At 40.6% G+C, this 18,669-nt stretch overlaps 1 protein-coding gene across 1 annotated transcript in view; it reads left to right on the top strand.

Annotated features, from left to right (window-relative positions):
• Nucleotides 1-9,922: 9,922 nt before the first annotated feature.
• FBLN5 (fibulin 5) overlaps nt 9,923-18,669 on the top strand; it is a 45,738-nt gene continuing 36,991 nt past the window's right edge. The window contains exons 1-4 of the mRNA XM_005483162.4: nt 9,923-10,577; nt 12,661-12,715; nt 15,131-15,182; nt 16,456-16,698. Coding sequence (XP_005483219.1) covers nt 10,486-10,577; nt 12,661-12,715; nt 15,131-15,182; nt 16,456-16,698 — 442 coding nt within the window. The 5' untranslated portion in view covers nt 9,923-10,485. The remainder of the gene's footprint in view (nt 10,578-12,660; nt 12,716-15,130; nt 15,183-16,455; nt 16,699-18,669) is intronic.

Here is an 18,669-nt window from a genome sequence, read left to right on the forward strand (position 1 = left end):
TCTCACCACCTGCACATGGAAGAGTTTATTTTTAGTATCTAATCAAACCCTACCCACTTTCAATCTACAATCTGTGGGAAAAGTGAAAAAATATTATGATATTTGAATTATAGTCAACTATTACTAGAAGTTTTTGCCAGTTATTGATAGAAGAGAGCTTAGAAGCCGTGTGACGTGGCATTTCAACAAGCACTGACAGGCCACAGACCAATGGTATCAGGGAAACAATTTATACCCATGTTTTGTGTTTGTTAACAAAATGAGTGAGCTGACCCTTGTACCAACAAACTGGAATGTTCTTTCTCCCTTAGTGTAAAGGACACTCTTCAGAGAGCTGCCTGGATACTGTTTGAATATCAGCCACATTTGAATATTACCACAAAGGTAAAGGGAATCTTGGCAGTACCGTGTGGTTTATCCCAAGGTTTTCATTTTTGACATCAGATGCTGCCTGCATTTCCTCCCAGTGAATTTCCAGATGGTCATGCAAGGTAGATTCAATTGCAGCATGGTCACATATGGGAGTACAGACCAAGGAGGTTTTACAGATTTGAGGCAGCTAGGAATTACTTATTTCATGTCACTTATGAAATGCTAGCTATCAGCCAGCACTATAGTACAGCCACTTAGTATCTAATTTATGTTGGAATAGTCCAAGGGATTAGAAAAAAGAAGTGTTTGATGTGCTCCAAGTGGTGCATATTTTGTCATTTGGCAGCTTTCTGCTGAGGCTCTCCTACAAGGTGAGCAAAGTCAGATGGTTGATTTTTAGTTAGTAAAAACTGACCAGTGGCATCTCCTGACTCCCTAGAATGGAAGCACTGTTAAACAACCCTCTGAGAACAGAATGCCAAAGAGTTACAACACTTCAAATCTAACTTTTTGTAAATTGGGGAGTAGGGAGCTAAGGCTGTTCTAAAATTTTGAAAATGATTTTGACCTTTTTAAGGCTGCAGAGAAAGACAGAAGCCCACATTAAATTTGGTGGAGGCAGCTGGATTTTTAGAACTAAATAAAGCTACCCTCATCTGTACAACTTAGGTAACCTGAATCCATGAGTTTCCTGAACAGGTAGTGTAGTATGACCAAAAAAATATATTTAGCCTAAGACACAAAGGGGCATCTGGATGTAAATAGAGCAACAGTTAGAGGTAGTAGCAGTTTGAGTAAAATCAGGGATAAGAATATTAGTTCCTAAATGGGAACAAGTATAAGAGATGCAAGCTGCAAACATTATTTCACAGAATCCATTAGGTTGGAAAAGACTTCTGAGATCATTGAGTCCAAGCTTTGACCAAACATATCTTGTCAGCTAGACTATGGGACAGTGTCATTGCTTAACAACCCTTTCTGTGAAGAAATTCCTCCTGATGTCCATTCTGAACCTTCCCTGGGGCAGCTTGAGGCTGCTGTCCTCTCATCTGGTTGCCTGGAAGAAGAGATGCTGACTCCCAGCTGGCTACATCCTCTTTTCAGGTAATTGTAGAGAGTGATAAGGTCACTTTCTCAGGAGAGTAGAGATCATGAGAGTGGTTCCAGACACTGTTTGGGGGCAGGTGTCCAAGAAGCTGCATAGAGAAAGCGAAATAAAGGATTCCGGTTTCAACTAGTCATGGAGAAAGCCAACCACAGATTGTAAAATTAACCTTTATGTAAAACTTGTTTCCTTATCTCCTGCAGTACTTTTCCTTATTTTTATTAGATGTTACAGTATTTAAGTCATGCTTTTGCTTGTAATAAAAGGGTATTTTTCAGAATTGCAAGCAAATTACTGAGTTGATTTCGGTTCACCTATGTGTTTTGGTTTACATGCCATAGCATGGATACAATGCTAAATTGTAGCAGGAGTAAAACTATAGTAAGGAAAGTGGTTTGAATGGTAGACTGCAGCATTGAAAAATAGTAATTAAAACTGAAACTTTTTCTGGAAATAGATTTGGAAAATATTTAGACTGCACTTCGCTCTACTCTTAAGTAGTGGGTGCCAATAAAAATGAAGGCAAACAGAACACTGCCTTATTTTTGACAATAGGAGCAGTAACAGATGTAACAGTTTTCAGCTAACTTAGAGAAGGCTTATTATAAAACTACAAAAATTTGAGGAGTACAGGATTCTAAAGAAAATGAATGAGTCATAACTAGGATTGCCAGATCTGTCTGGACCCAGCTGCAGACTGAATAGCACATTGTCTGCAGAGTGCTCTGGATGAAGGACCTGCAGAGTGCCACTGCAGGCAGAAGGGATGCAGGTGGTACCTCTGTTCTTTCTGACTCTGAACAGAGTGTGCTTCCCAGAACCTGCCAAGTAGGCAGGGCTGGAGATTCCAGGAGCCTGCTGCACTCTGATGTTCTCCCCTGAACTGAATGAGTGGTTCCAACTGCCTTGTACAGATACTTAAATAGCCTGATGCCTTGCTGGCAATCTGAAGCCTTCACTGCCCTAGCCAAATGGGGCTGGGCAATCTAGATCATAAAAGGAAAGATTTTCACTGGAAACTCAAATGGAGTTGGCTAAAGCCAACTCATTTCAAATGCATGGAGCTAGAGTAAATGCAAAAATAAATCTCTACACCTCTATATGGAGCAGAGCTATGTTTCTGAGATAGGTAGTTCTTAAGGATTTTCTCCAAGAAAATCTATGCCTAAAAAATCTCCAAATCCAAATTAAGGGTCTTGGAAAAGACCCTTAAGATCATTGAGTCCAACCTTTGATGGATCATCACCACATCAACTAGACCATAGCACTAATGACACTTGCAGTCATTTCTTAAACACCTCCAGGGATGGTGACTCCACCATCTCCCTGGGCAGTCCATTCCAATGCTTAATAACCTTTTCCATTATTAAATTCTTCCTGAATTTCACTGTCTCCTGTGCTGTGCTACTGATCTCCAGATATTTTGGGCTTAATGTTCTGTGTTTTATTAACCATTATACATAAACCAATGAAATGCAGGATTGTATTTGGTACTTTCACTTCTAGCACCAAGGCACTTTTGTGAGATTGCAATTCAGATAAACAATTCAGCTGTTGCAAATGGTCATATTTAGTTCAGTCAAAGATACTTAATTTCTAAATGTCAGGTGAGTTCTGATGAATGGTTTTTCTTCATTTTCTTGATTTGTTCTACAACCTCTCCTCCTGGCATTTCAATTCAGACATATCCTCCCAATCTGGATTTGTTTTTACTTCTTTTTCTTTTTTTCCATTTTTCCTTTTTTTTTTTTTTCCTTTTATTCCACTATGGTAATCTCCTGAAGTTTCTCTAGCAATTGCAGATAAAGAAGAAACATTTCACTTTCTACAGTGATTTTATCTTTTCTAAGCACTATTTTTATACCTTGTTCATCGGGCTTTGCAGACTGTTTGGCAGTTTTCCTGCTCTTGGTGTGTCTGAAAAAGAATTTATTATTAGCTTTTATGCTTCTTATGATTTGTTTCTCAAACCTTCTTGGCCTGACTTTCTGTTTTTCACATTTAACCTGTCAGAGTTTTTGGGTTTTTTTATTTTCTTTATCTGGCACAATTCAACTTCTTGAGTTTTGTTATGGAACTGTAGACAAAATGGGGACTGATTGATTTATCAGGCTCTGGCGATGGACTCCATTTGCAGTGCAAGTGCCTCTGTTTGTTGGGAGATGGGTCTAGTTCCACTGACCTCTCATGGCTGCTTGAGGTTCTGGTACCCCACAATTCCTGAATGGATGGGAGCCCTGGGCATGGCCAGGCTGCTTCTGAGCAGGGAACTCTTGGTGCTGCTCATCTCCTTCTGCTGGGCCAACCGGTGCAACTGAAGGTAAAAGCCAGCAGATTAAAAAAAAACAAAAACAACCCAAAAGACTGTGTGAGAAACTGCATCCTGTTTCAAGACTTTGTAAGCTCTGCAGCACATATAGTACAACTAGGAAAATGTGAGTACCTCCCTGTTCAATGGGATTTCTGCATTCAGCATGTTAAATTGCTGCCTTACAGCAGCACTTGTTGCTGCAGAGCAGTGAATAATAAGTCTGAAAACAAACAGGCAACACACATCATGTTTACCACCCAGTTTCCCAGCCAATTCTTATGAATGGCATGGTTAGGTCACAAAAGTAAACAGGTAATTTGTGAAATGGTGTCATCCCTGCTGTGGGAACAAGTAAACTAAATGTAGGCGTTCTTAAATCAAAGAAAAGCTTATAAATGACTTCTGGGGTTAGGAAAGGAGTTGAGAAAGTATAAAACAGTCAAAATTATTTCTCTCCTTATAGGGAAACTTTCTGTTACTCCTGTGTTTGACTAACATATAACCTCAAAGATCTTAAGGAAAAGACCCAAAAATGTGCCAAGTGTCTTATTGGAAAAAGAAGCCAGGAGTCTTATATTGTATTCATTCACCTATGAGAGTGAAACATGTTTAAAAAGGGAATGTTTTCCACCACTTGGAAGAAGAGAAGCTCTGGAAGAAAGGGTTGATGTCAAATATTTTCTACTCTGGCTCCATCACCAGGGTTCTGGCAGGTGCCCTTACAAAAATAGTGCACATACTTGTGAACATTCAAACACCCCTGTTGAGAGATGCCATTTCCACAGACTTGTTTGGGTTTATTCAGAATCTGAAGTGTTTTAATGGAAAACACAGAATATGCTCAATGCTACTGTGGCTGATCTTTAGCTCTGGATCAAAACAAAGTGAATTGCCAAAGCAGAATAAAAAGGAGAAAAGATGCCCAACTAAATCTGATTTAAAACAAAAAAAAAAAACAACACCAAACACAAAACCCACCTAAAATATAAGTTCCATGTGGTGGAATAAAGTGCCTGGGAGCTGAGGAAGCCCAGAGGAAGCTGATGTTTTACTGGCACTGATGCCCAGCAGCCAGGGAAAGCTGCCAGGTTAACCTGTAAAGGTGAAGCTGTGTCTCCAGTCAGCTGCTCTAAGGTGCCCGATCCTGCCAGATGGGCCCAGTGTGGTGCTTGTGTTAGTAAAGGGCTTGGGAAACTGCAAACGACTCAGCAGTCCTGAGGCATTTTAGCATAAAATAAATCAGTCCTGAATATTTCTAAGGAGGGTTTTAGTACATACTTCTAACTGTCTGGTTGTAATTGGAGCCCAATGGTTTATGTATCCCAGGCACTTGTGAAGACTGAATGTTGGCTTGCTGCAACAGTGAAACAGACTTTAGTCTTGGTCCAGAAGTATTAAGAGTTTTAGGTCTTTATTTATGGTAGGTCATTATTAGCTGAAACGGGCCATAAAGAATTTATGCTTGCTGTTAGAAGGAGCTGGTAAACATTTTGTCACAAGATTAAAGAGCATTGTTTTCAACCACATTGTCTAGACCATTTGACAAAAATGCAGAGAAGGCTACAGCCCAGTTTATGTACATGTCAATCTTATAAAATAAACAAAAACACACTAAAATATCTGTCTTGTTTCAGGCAAAATGTGAACTGCAGTTACCAGAGCTATGCTGAGATTCAATAGAAAAAGAAGTAAAATATGAACAGTGGGCTGGGGCACCTTGTTCTTGGATACTCAGAGCAACCAAGGGGGAGATGGGAGTTCTCAAGTGCATCTTTTGTCTTTAGGTAGAGGATGATGTTCCATATATTTTTACACGAAAATATTTTAAAAGTACAAATGTCAGTCATGTAAGGATTGAAAACTCAAGAAGAATGTTGCAGGCTGTTGCAAACTACTGCCATGAATAATTATTACTCTCTGCTGAGAGTTGTCACATACACCAAAAATGCTGTGAAAGCTCTGATTTTTTCCTGGAAAAGGTACAGTAATAATTTAGTTTGCTTGCTTACCTTTCTTTTATTGGGTTAAAAAACCCTGAACAATATTGAAGAATTCTTCCAAGAATATTACTCTTTTTTGCCTCAGGCATCTTAGACTGTCCTAGAAAGTACTACAGCTAAACAGATGGTCATGAACAACAAACCTGATCTCACTAAAGAGAATATTCCTGAAATGGCTCTGTCTTACAGTAGATGCAGTTCACTGGGCTGTTTTAAACTGTTTGGGTTTTGATATGTACCTGCTATCAAAACCTGTACCTGATAAATGTACCTCCTTATCCAAAGGGACAAGTAATGTTTTCAAAGCAGTAAAGTGGAGTCAGATATTAGTCCATGTTTAGAGTAGCTGCATTTCAGAATGGGTACAGTGATACCTGGGTTTTCCACTGGTGATTTCTATCCTGAAAGAAGCTGGCTGTTAGAAACTGGTATCAGCGTGACCACAGACCTGTACAGAGAGTACAGCTTTGGAGTGGTGTGGTTTAACCCCTGCTGAAGCCAGGACAAAGATGCAGAATTAGAGTAAACCAAGGATTTTAAGGGTTTATTCCAGCGCTTGGGCACTGTGAGACCACCTGGTACAACACTGCAGGGGGCTCAGCCCGCTGCTCTTTGGAAGCAATGATACCAGCAGTGTGCTGTGCCCAAAGAACATGTGCCTCAGACAGACAGGTGACATCCCTACACAGGAGGAAGGAGGGGTGCTGTATTGGCTCTGTTTTGCATGGATATCTCATGCAGGTGGGAAGTGTTGAGGCAGCTGAGCCCCAAGAGATGGCAGCACAGCAGGAACTGTTACATTTTCTCCTTCCTAAAAGTTGTACTGCGAGCTGCAGATCAACTCATGACATCTCAGGGATCCTGCATTCCCAGTAGATTTTAATTAGCACTACTGATATCTTTACAATTACATACTATGTTAATTTTCACTGTTAATTCTAGCTTGTGTTATGTTTGGCTAGGAAAGGAAAATATGTGTAGCACTGTGCTTTTGAGCTTCTGGCCTGAGCCATCTGGAACAGGTTATTTCATCAGTCATGTTATGAGATGGCAATTATAATTCAGACAGTGAGCAAAGCAGACCTCAGCTGATAATCTAAGGTAGTCTTTGAAAAATTATAGGCAACCCTTCCCAAATACCTGGAGTTTGCAACTGAGGTTCTTTCCTGGGAGGTGAAAGAAATGAGCCCTTCTCTTTCTCAGGCAGAATTAGGGTATGAGGCCATGTTTCCTGTGTGGTGCTATTCAAGTGGCAGTAGGGTGAAATGTGTGTGTCAAATCACTGCCTATGTTGAAACATCAACATGTGACAATATCAAAAACTGGCTTACTTGGCAGTCTCCAGGAACACTTAGATCAATCTCCACATCAGGCAAAAGCTCAACCTGTGAATCTCACAGAGCTTAGATGCTATCAAAACACAGTTGTTTCTACAAGTGCCCAGCAGTTTTGCTCTGTTTTACCATTTTTGCTTGTAAACATTTAGTTCCATAAGATTTGGTAGGAGCAAAATGAATGTTTTCAGTGTCTATAGCTTGGACATGCAGGGCCTAAAGTGTCAGTTATTGGAAAATTTCTTTAATGAATTTAGGTCTGTGTGGCTGGGTAAAAGAAGTCTATGACTTGGCATATTCAGTGACTTCGGGCTCACAGATCTACCACCATACAGACTTGTATGCTTTGACTCTTCTCACAGTTTGAAAATTTTCTTGAAAATGTTCAGAGTGGGGGAATTTTAAAAAATGACAACAACATCCAAGAAGGGTGTTTGACAGATGTGGTTCTGGAAAAATGTAAGAATAAAATCAGAGTTAAAAAGTGAGATGAAATGTTGTGAAACTTAGAGGAAGACTTGTTTCTGCAAGGAAGATTTTCTGTTCAGGATGCTAAGTGTAATTAACTATTTTTAAGTTCCCTGACCTATTTACAGCTTTTGTCTTAGCATTTAGAATCAGTCAGATTATGTTTCCAGTGCTGAGGGCTCCTGTTCATCCAATGCTGTGCTTAATCCGCAGAAGCATAGCTCTATTCACATGTGCAGTTGTCTCATCCAAAGAGAGTAAAGTTATACAACACTTTTTATGTCCCCCTTATCATATATTACACAATTTTCAAAATCCAAATCTTAATTGGAGATATGGTTTCAACCCTAGCTATGCACAAAGCAAACTGTGAGAACATAGTTAATTAAGAGAGCCCCATTTTATACTGAGGACAGTTCTGCACCTCCTCATGAAGACAAAGACAACGTCAAGGCAAGCTAAATAAAGTAATGGATTTTATAATTCAAGGGGATATTTGAGACCATTGAAGTGAGAGCACCACTACACATGAAGTTTAGCCAACGTCTTAAGCATAAATGCTGAAGGTGTCAGCACAGGGTGTTGAAAGGTGTATCAAATTGTTCATTTTTATAGGATGAACAAAGGGAGGCTTATGCACCACAAAATCCTTCCTTTATACAACCCTTCATACCAAACAGAGTTATGAAAAGCTGTGACTGCATCTGATTGTTTTGTGACTGATGGTAGTTACAGAAAGGTACTGCAGAAATTCCACTTAGCCACAACATCAAATCCTTTTATTTTGGAAAAATAACAGTCACCAAGCTGTAAACTAGCCCAGGTTGTGGTTTGGTACACTTTTTAATACTCTGGTTTTTATCCACTCCAGCTGTCAGATGGAGACAGGAAAAATCAAAACATTTGTACAGTATTTCTTCTTAAGGGAGCCCCTTAGGTGGTGAGATCTGGATTCACCTCCCGTCTCCAGGGCTGGAGCACCTCTGCCAGTTGGCTGATGGATCAGAACTCTGAGGCAACTATTTGGGAGCAGACTGGTGCTGCACTCATACAGTGATTCTGGCATGCATGCAATGATTTTACCATGTGATTGTAGAAAAATTCAGTGGATTAGCAAGTGAAGTATTATCAGATGAAGCAAGTTCTTTGTCCACACAGCTGGATGCACAGAGCATTTGCTTTCCTGTAAAGCCGTTTCTCATTGCTTCAGTAGATTTTTCACACTTCTTACATACAGTAAGCACTGCTACTCTTAGATCTGTTAGCTCTCCAGGTTATTGAGTGTATTGAGAAACTCTGGTGGTATGGAGCAGTGAGAATACTCACTGTTAAACATTTGCCACAATGAAAATTGTCCTGGTCTTTGCTTTCTAGCCTCTCTTGCCTGTTTTCTGATCCATGAAACACTTCACAACGTGCCCTGCAGCTTCTTCAGAAGTCCCTTGTGCAAGTTTTTGTTAGGCTTTTGGGAACTTTATTAAAAGTAAGTAAATTGGTTCTTGTTTATCTGCCAATGTATAGACACTGTTTGAATGATTCCAGGTGAGTGTTTAATTTTCCATGCATTGCAAGTGATGCAAGCAATTCACTGAGAGATAAACTGTCAGAAATGGCCTGGAGCCTCTGGTGCTGTCATTTTTGAAAGGTAATTTGGACCATTACAGCCTGTTAACAAGATACAGAGGTCTTGAGCTTCCCTTTGGCTCCAGTACAACTTGTGGGGCCTCAGCGCCTCTAAAGCAGCTCAGTCCTGGTATCTCAAGCTGGATTTTGAGGCTTAGAGGCAACTTTTATTATTATCTGTTATATCAACTGTAATTCTGTTTCTCAATCTGTTACACAGAGATGTATGATAATAATTTCAGGTTCCTTAGAAATAAAGGGTTTTCTCAAATGGGACACTCAACAGAAATTCAAAGTAGTTGTTTAATGTCCTTGTCTGTCTTTCATTTCAGTGTTCATCTTTGGATCCACTGTAATCTTTGCTGTGTCTGATTGCTTACCTTTCACATCCCATAAATGTTCTTCTTGACCTACTAAAGCTCTGCCTGTGGCAAAGTTGCAAAACACCTGAAAAAGTACTTTATTTCCTTCCTCTTTAGTCATAACTGGAGATCTGCAAGTTATGCTTTTCCTGAAGAAATATTTCATATCATAAACTGCTCCCTTAAGCATGGGGTCAGTTTAAAAAGAGCCAGTGTTTGCAGACAAGCCATTTGTTTTCCTTTGAATGTTTAATTTGTTTATTCCTGTTTTCAAATAATCCCCAAGCAATATAGTTCCTGTAGCTGTGATCATCATGAATTCGAGTTATTCACCTCCCAGAGGGTCAGACCTTTCATCAGTATGCCATTGGCACAGAGCAGAGAGTGTTGCATATTCATTGTCCAGGACACCAGCTAGAGGGCCTCCAAAAAACCCTGACTTTTTTTTGTTCTCAGAGCAAGGAAAACAATCCCTTCCCTTCTCCAGTCCCTTGATAAGGCTTTCTGTCCAATAACGGTGCTCTCTGCTCTGAGGCACATTTAACTGTGAAGTTTGCAGCGGGAGAGGCTTTCCTTCAAGCTGTTAGTGTTTTATCCTGGCAGGCTCCTCGAGGTTGTTGTGAGGAGTCTAGCCAGTTGGTGAGCTTTGTAATCTAAACCAGCTGTCCCAGGCTGAGGCCCCCATTTGCATTGTTTAACATACTTAGAAAATGAAGTGTTCATTTTTAACATTCCTCCTCCAATTGGTTTAATGCTGAATTACAGAAGAGAACTAAGCAAAACCAGGTGCTTTCTCTGTATTCTCTCCAGTGTCTGAGGAGGTACAGACGGCTCCCGATCTTCTCCATTACTTGCCATTTCATTCTTTGGACTATAAATGACAGAGGAACTGAAGTGCTAGCAGAGGGTAATGTTTGGAAAACTTTCTAGTTATTCATCAGCACAGACTCTGGGTTTTTTTCACCTTTCCCCAACGGCTTTGGACATGCAAGGATTAAGAAGGTAAGTGGTATGCATGAAACTTCTTTGCTTACTGACAGGAAACCTGCTTGTGGAAAATAGCTGTGGCAGGGACATGTTATGCCAATCCACTTGCAAAAGCCATTTGCAAAGGGATCTCAATGGTCAGAGGTGGGGAAAGACGATCTGCCTGTTACTAAAGCTGTGCTGTCTCTGACGAGTTCCTTCTAGATCTGTGCTTATACTCTGCGCATCTGCGGCAGTGCTGAAGTGCAGCAGCCACGATCCCACTGGCTACAGTGATTGATTGAAGTTAATTAGTTACTATTGCAGAAAATTGCTGGTTTAAAATATTTTGCCTGCTGGGCAAGCGACTGTGACCAGCTGCATGTAGTGTTGATAAGTTGTGCTGCATGTCTGTTAATAATTCTTGAGGGGATTTTAGATCTAAAGTAATGAGCAAATTGAGATCATGGGTGCAGACAGAACACGTATGAGGCAGTAAGGTCGCTCCCCCACCAAAAGGAAAGAATATATCATCTTGTAGTAAAAGAAACTAAAGACTGTCTAAAAATGTTTGAGTTTTGTCTGGCTGTTTTATGGGGGATTTTGTTATCATGCACTGTCCTGCAGCAATGTGCAGCACAGCCCAGTTGCTGCATATGTCAGTATTCTGCTATAACCTGTTGTATTCCTTCCCAATGCTTTTTCTCACTCCATGCAAAGTGAGTATGCAGTCTTTATAGAAATGTACACTTTAAAATCTCTTTGAAGAGATGTGAGGAATCAATAAAATCAAAAAATGCAAGCCTAAATGGACAAAATTGTAGTTTGAATGCTTTATATTGAACTCTAAGGAAAACTCTTAGAACAGGCAGAATTTGCCTTTTCTTGTCACTCAAAAGTTGCCAACAAGCACAATCTGTCTCCACAGCACTATGAACAACCATTTTAGGGTTTTATGTTTACTTTTCAGAGCTGGTCAAATTTGTTGTAATGCGTCGGTCATTGTGTGTGGTTTTGTCTGATGCATTTGTAGGTCTTGCTCAGCAGCTCAGTTTGCATGCTGGAAATCAGGGACAGCTCTAAGAGAGAAAGTTGGCAGCTCACATGGGTAGCAGAACTAAGGCTACCTAAAATATCCCCTGCTTCCTGTACTGGTTTTGTGGGAATGTATTGTATCCAATTGCCATTTAGAATTTCAATCCAAGATAAGCAAAGTGTGGATCTAATGGTACTAGGAAGTTTTATATAAATCAGCAGCAAAAGAATGAAATCCACAAGACCAGAAAAAAAGTAGTTTCTGACTGTGCTTTCATGGTTTTCTATCTGTTAGGAAATATTTGGAGGTGGAAGGTTACTTGACCATAATTTTTATGCTCCAGGCAAGGAGCTCCAAAAATAGATGTAGGGCTCTTTTAGTGAGGGAGCCTTGTCTTTCAGTTGCAGTGGGGAGAGAGCCAGTAGGGAGCACTAGATGTGAAGATGATGTACCTGGGGAAGGCTCCATTGAAGAGAACAGCTTCTGGTAGCTGGTGACCTGGCACAGTGTGCCTCCTTCAAGGCTGAGCAAAGGGACAGAATCTGGCCCCAAGCAAATGGATTCATCTCAGATAGAGCCTCTGGGGATGAAATGCGGTTTAGCGGTTGGAGCGGCTGGCTTGGATTCAGGACCTCCTGCGTGACACGTCTGCAGCCCTGCCAACACTTCACGCTGTGAGCTTAGGCAGGGCCTTGCTTGGGTTTACCCATCTGTAAAACGTGCACAGTGTGCAAGAGAAGCCTTCATTTTTGCAAAAGAAAGGTGCCAGAGAGGGGGAAAGCCACTTTATTGAATATTGCACACTTGTTCATTTAACAGCTGCTGCATAGGGTGTCATAAAAATCAGATTAGTCCATAGACATTTGCAGTCTTGTTTCAATCCCAGTACCATCAGAGTCATTGCTTTGAGACCTGAATCTGGCCCACAGTTATATTTCTCCTTCTCCAAAGGCCAAATTCACGTTAGCAAAACTGGAATACACTGAAGTGTCACTAAAAATTAATTTGTCCATGTGTATTTAATTCTTTGTAATAAGCCTGGATATCAGGAGGTTTTCAGCCTATTTTCTATGCACATTACAGGATACTGACTGCTTTCACACTGGCTGTCTGCCTTTCAAGCCCTGGAAAAGCACAGGTGAGAGGTGCATGCAGAGATGTGTGTACTGGTTTGTACTCAAGTGCTATATGGCATGAAACTTAACTGGCTAGCAGGTGGATAGGAAGCTCTGTGGTCTGGGGTTTACATGGAAAGGAAGTTGTGTGGTCTAAGGGTTTAGAGGGGAGAACTTGGAGCCAGCAGGATTCTGGAGTTGAACATGGATTGAGCTTATTGACTCATCCTTGCCAGCTCAGCAAAATATCCCTGTAGAAACCTGGACCTCGCTGAAAATCTGATTCTGCCTCTAAACTGAACACTTCTGGAACAGGAAATAAGAAAAACTATGCCATGAAACCAGAGACTGCTCAGTTCCATTGTGAGAAACATCCATATTTGGAGAACTCATTCATAGAAATACATCTTTTCTGGATAGCAGGATCAAGTCTTAAGACTGTTTAATTTTGGACTGTGATCCTGAATGACTGCATCCCAGTTTTTATTTTCACTTATGCCCAAACCCATTTCTGTTCAAGAGAGTGGATGGAAGTAAAGCAGTCCAGTTCTTGAAATAGCAGAATCATTAGTTATTTTTATGCTCAGGCTCCAAGTAACTTTAAATTGGGAAAAACTGTTCCTAAAGGCATGTTGTTTGGATCTCTAGTTAATAGTCCAGATATATTTGGTATCCAGAGCAGTGTTTCTAAATACCTTTGCCAAAAACCTCTGAAATGTAGTTGTTTTTTTTCTATTACATTGAAAAATTCCTGCACTGGTCATGCTTATTGATATTTTTGTGATTATTGGATCTGTATGGGAAATGCTTTTCATGCCCCTGGAGAATTTTTGAGATGTCTTTAAAGGTTTGTTGTTATAATTTAAAAAATATTGTTTACATTAGAATTTTATAAAAACATCTTGTAATATAAATTGATTTTTGAAGTTGCTTTGAAAAAGCAACTTGAAGCTGAAACAACAGCAATGACTTCTTTCTGAAGATACTGAAACTGGTAATTTTGACAATATTGGAATCTTTTCTAGAATAAAGTTCTAGAAAATTTTTGAAACCAGTCCTACTATAGTTTCAGTGTTTCTGAATCGCCATTTTTTGACCAAAACAAAATAATTTTCTTAACAACTATTTGAGCTTTTCCAGCTAACCTAGGTGTAGTGTGGGCACACAAAAGGGAGAACAAAAGGTAGAGTACATACATTCTTTAAAACATGAGGGCGATTATACATTCTCCCATTAGAATATCTTGGCTTTCCACAACATGATACCAAAACATCTTAGAATGGCAAAACAAATGAAGGCAGAATTCCTCCATACTCGTCTGACACTTCTAGCAGGGGTTTTGTGTATTCATATGTGCAAGTGGCAGGTGCAGTCCAAACAGTGCCATGTGTTTTGCTTCAGTCCTGTCCCTGGTTCCTGCAATGACCCACTTCCACTGACTCACCCCTTTCACCCTTTGTCTCCCATCTACAACTTACTACTTTTCCAAACATCAATTAAGTGCTTTAATCTGCCACTCATGAAGTCCAAAAATATCTCTATCATTAAGATACGACAAAAAAGGAAGGGTATTGAGCACACACCATCCCTGTGCCCTCTGGTGGCTTCAGTGGTTCCTGTTTCCTGGATATCTCTTGCTTACATTGCCTAGTACAACCCATTTACTGGAAGATCCTGTGCTTGTGTCAATTGCTTTGCCCCTTGCTAAATAGCTGGAGGCTCTGTCAAAAACTAGGAAGAGCAGAAAATCATTTTAACAGGCTTTGAAACCTTTATCACCAGGACTTTCACCAATTTAGAGATGCTGAGGTCACTGAGGAGGTATTGAAGACTCAAGGCTGCAGCCCTGATCATGACCAGCAGAATAGGAAGGAACAAGGCTTCCAGTAACTTTAAATGCCTATGACATGTTGTATAAAGATTTATCCTCTAAAAACTGCAAAGTTTGGTGGAAAGGAAGAGTCTTATTTTTTTAAGCTTGTTACGCTTCAACTGTGGCTCTGGATCAGTCAGTGCCTGACGTGTTGTGTGCTGAATGGGCTGTCAGGGGAACTTCAGAGCCTGTGGGAGATGTAACAAGGACCTTCCAGATGAACCCCCCTGTTCTGGCAAAACCAAAACCCCAAACTAGAAAACTGTAATTCTGTGCTAACAACCCCATAACACATTGTACCCCTGTACTCATAACTCATTGGGGGCCCCTGGGCAGAGGAACAGCCTGACACTGCCATCCCTGAGGGTGCCCCTCCTGAGCTAAGGGGCTGGAACCTGTGCTGAGGCCTCAGGCTCATGGCTTGCTGACTCTGGGGAAGGAGCTTTATTTTGATGTACTGTACCCTGCTGAACAATTGTACTAATCATAATGATCCAGATGAGCATTTGACTCTGCAAATCTCTCATTCACCATCACTGAGTGTCCTTTTTTTCTCTCATTTTAGCAGCAATGCACTAATGGGTTTGACCTGGACCGTGCCTCTGGGCAATGCTTAGGTAGGACTTTGATTAAATCAATATATTTAAATTTGGGTTCAGAAATCCTGAATTTATTGAGTTAACATTGTGGAGCTCCTACTATGTTTTAGATGAAAATTTCTCACTGTGTGATAAATGTGTGTTTGTATACATGTATATACAACAAATGTGTATATAAAAATATGTGTGTGTGTGTGTCATTACATAGCACTGATCTTTGACATTGTTCAGATACTAACAGGCTGTCAGGGCTACTCAAACAACAATGATGCATTTTGATAGGAGCTCAGTGTAGCTGCCAAAGAAAATGGGCTGTTCACCCTCCTTCTCTTTCTCCTTCAAACTCAGGATTTATTGTCTTTGCTGCCTGTCTCCACCTGCAGGCTTAAATAAAGCCTTCCATTCTCAGAAACTCAAACTCCAAGTAAACTGAGCTGGTACTTAAGGAAATCTGCACTTTGCCCAGCAGCACCTTTTTGTCAATGGCATTCAGTCTCCAGGGCAGCATCTTCTACATGCCATAAAGTCACCCAGACAGAAAAGGAAAAACCTGCAGCAGATTGTTTGTTCTACTATAGCCTACTGTTTCTGTGGCCCAAAAACCAGGGGAATGCTCAATTTGGCTAAAGCAGTTATGTCCTTCTAAATTTAATTCAGCCACAATCTCAGTCAAAGCAAGAGGCCTGAACTGTGTCCCCAGATCCGAGCATCCCTAACTTGGAGGGAGGGAACCGAGACTTCCAAAGCAGGATCCAAATTTCACAGCTGGGCAGACCAAACCATGAGTTTCTGAAATCCTGATCTGCATGTTGTGGTTTGGACAGACCCTGCAGCAGGAACAGGCAGTAGCATGCTGCAGCCATGTGTAAATCAGTGTCTAAACTAAACTTCTATGGAATAGTAAAGCAGGCCTTGTCCTCTCCCTCTATCCTCTAACAGTATGAGTACTCTAGAGTGCTCATAGTACTAGAGGACAGAGGGATAATATATATCATATTAGAAGATATAGTAGTCCTAGTATTAGAGGATATAGTATGAGTACTCTAGAGTTCTAGAGCAGTTTTACTACTCTAATAGTATGTGTAGATCACAGGATATGTTGAATATAAAAGATGTTTTCTGTTTGAGTGCAATCTAACTTCAAAGTGAGGCTCCACAAGGAAGGGTTAGTCATTTGATGGAGAATATAATTTTTTTTTTTTGCAATGTTATGCACTAAACACATGAGTTATTTTTTGACCGGTCCCATTAAGGAGCAGTGACTCTTTAAACCTTTGCAATTTCCTTGCAGACATTGATGAATGCCGGACCATTCCCGAGGCCTGCAGGGGAGACATGGTGTGTGTGAACCAGAACGGGGGCTACCTGTGCGTGCCCCGCACAAACCCCGTGTACCGCTCGCCCTACCTGAGCCCCTACTCCAACGTGTACCCACCACCCCCAGCCCCCGGCCCCGTCCCCAACTACCCCACGGCCACCCGGCCCCTCATCTGCCGCTTCGGCTTCCAGCTGGATGAAAACAACCAGTGTGCTGGTAAGCACTGCAAATCCTTCTTCTAATTTTCATTTATGTTAAAGCCTGTCTGACATTGCAGAAACAATTGTCCTGCAGCTGTCCTTCAGTTAATGCAGCAGTCAAGCCCCGTATTTTGAAGTCAAATTTTTTTTTAAGGATACCAGCTGTATGTTTCATATAATTATTCCATGCAATTATTGGCCTGTCTTACTTCAAAAGTTCCGTACCTTCTCAGCAATTTCTCAAGTGCAGCTCTTCACAGCACCAACTCCATCTCTCTTCAGAGTGCATCCAACAAACTCCATATCTCCCCTCACCCAGCTAACCCACTCTTTTGTAGCACTTGTCTTCTTATTGGACACAGCTGTGGCCTATTAAGGGCAGGCCTGTTCCTAATCTTTGGTGATGAGTACAACTGCAACTCCTCAGGTGTTGCAACTCCTTCTGCACTATATTTTCTTACATTCTATCCTTCCACACTAAGATACGACTCAGTCCTATTATTTAAGCAGAAAAGCCACTTTCATGAAAAATGTAATGTTTCTATGAGATAAACAGCCATCTGATGGCAGGTGATTTGTCAGTGCATCAAAAGCATGCCTTTAATGCTGATGATTCTGTCCATGAGAGAGAAGGTGGCCCTTCATTTGAAGTGTTAGGTGGAGCCTGGGGAAACTTCATTCATCTCTTGGCTGTATGTGAGCTGGTCTTTGACAAGAAAAAAAAAAAACTAAACTAGAGAAGCCATGAGCTTTCACAGCCTCTCTTTAGACTGAGGAACAGCACTTACTTCAAAACTACAATAGAAAAACACAAGACCTAAAACTGACTTGTCTTTTGGACTTATGCTGCCCTATTGTGTGAAATTTCTGGCAGGACTTGCTCGCAGATGATGCACTTTCTTTGTTTCCCTGCTGAGGAGACCACAAGAGCTTCACAGGAGCTTTAAAAGTCTAGAGTTAAATTCAGCTAACATTTGGGACATATTTTTTGTATTTGAATCATTGTCCTTTCCAAGGTGGGAAAAACATTTTCTCACCAGCACTCACAGTAACACTGACTGGAAAAATAAAACTGGGAAAAAAAAAAAAAAGAAACAAACAAAAAAAAAAAAGGAAAATCATAAACCTGGGTTTTTTTGAAGAGTTCTTAAATCCTGGGATCACTGAAGTTTGCTGTAAAAATAAGCATTTTTGCTATCTGATTCTTTGAAAACAGCCTCTAGTCCATTTCATCTTAGCAAATTGATCAACCTGTTCTTTTATCTACTGATTTGTAGATTTCCAGAATAGTTTTCATTTTGCTCAGTTTGCTTTAGATGATTCAGGAAATGGGGTAGTTAGTAAAAAAGAAATGCTGAAATGAAAGTGGAAATGAAACCTCTGAATGATACTGTCTGGTCTGCTCCATGCAAACCAGAATAATCAAAACAGGAAGATTTAGGGAACTTTTACAGTGAACTTTCCAGCCTCCAAAGGGCACATATGTTCCTATTTATGCTAGCAGAAATGGGAGAACTTATACTTTTTTCAGTCAAGACTGCTCACTTCAGTCATTTTAACTTTCAAATATTTGGGATTTGGTGATGAGAGATATTAATGAGAATGCATGGGAAATAACAGGCTGCCATTTGAGCACCACAGCAAGTGGGAGCAGTTTTTGTAAGTCTAGATCAGATTTGAATTTGGGTAGATGATGTGACAAAGGAAGAAAAACAGAACTAAAAGAGAATGAGATCTGTCAGGGGTCCCTGCTGGGTTAGATTTCATTTTTTATTTAGTGAAATTCTCTGGAAATATTCACTATTTTGATGCAGTATTTATTGTTGTATCTGTGTGTGTTTTGTATCCATGTGCCCCAGGATGGAAAGAGTGGTCACCAAAGGAAGTACTTTTGTCCAGGTCTCCCTGTGGTGCTGGTAGAAAGGCCTGATCCCCTTTTCCAAGGTTCCTGGAGCAGTTAAGAAGGTTATGTGTGTGCCTTGCTTGA

This window comes from Zonotrichia albicollis, chromosome 6 (genome assembly GCF_047830755.1).
Source record: "Zonotrichia albicollis isolate bZonAlb1 chromosome 6, bZonAlb1.hap1, whole genome shotgun sequence".
Lineage (NCBI taxonomy): Eukaryota > Metazoa > Chordata > Aves > Passeriformes > Passerellidae > Zonotrichia > Zonotrichia albicollis.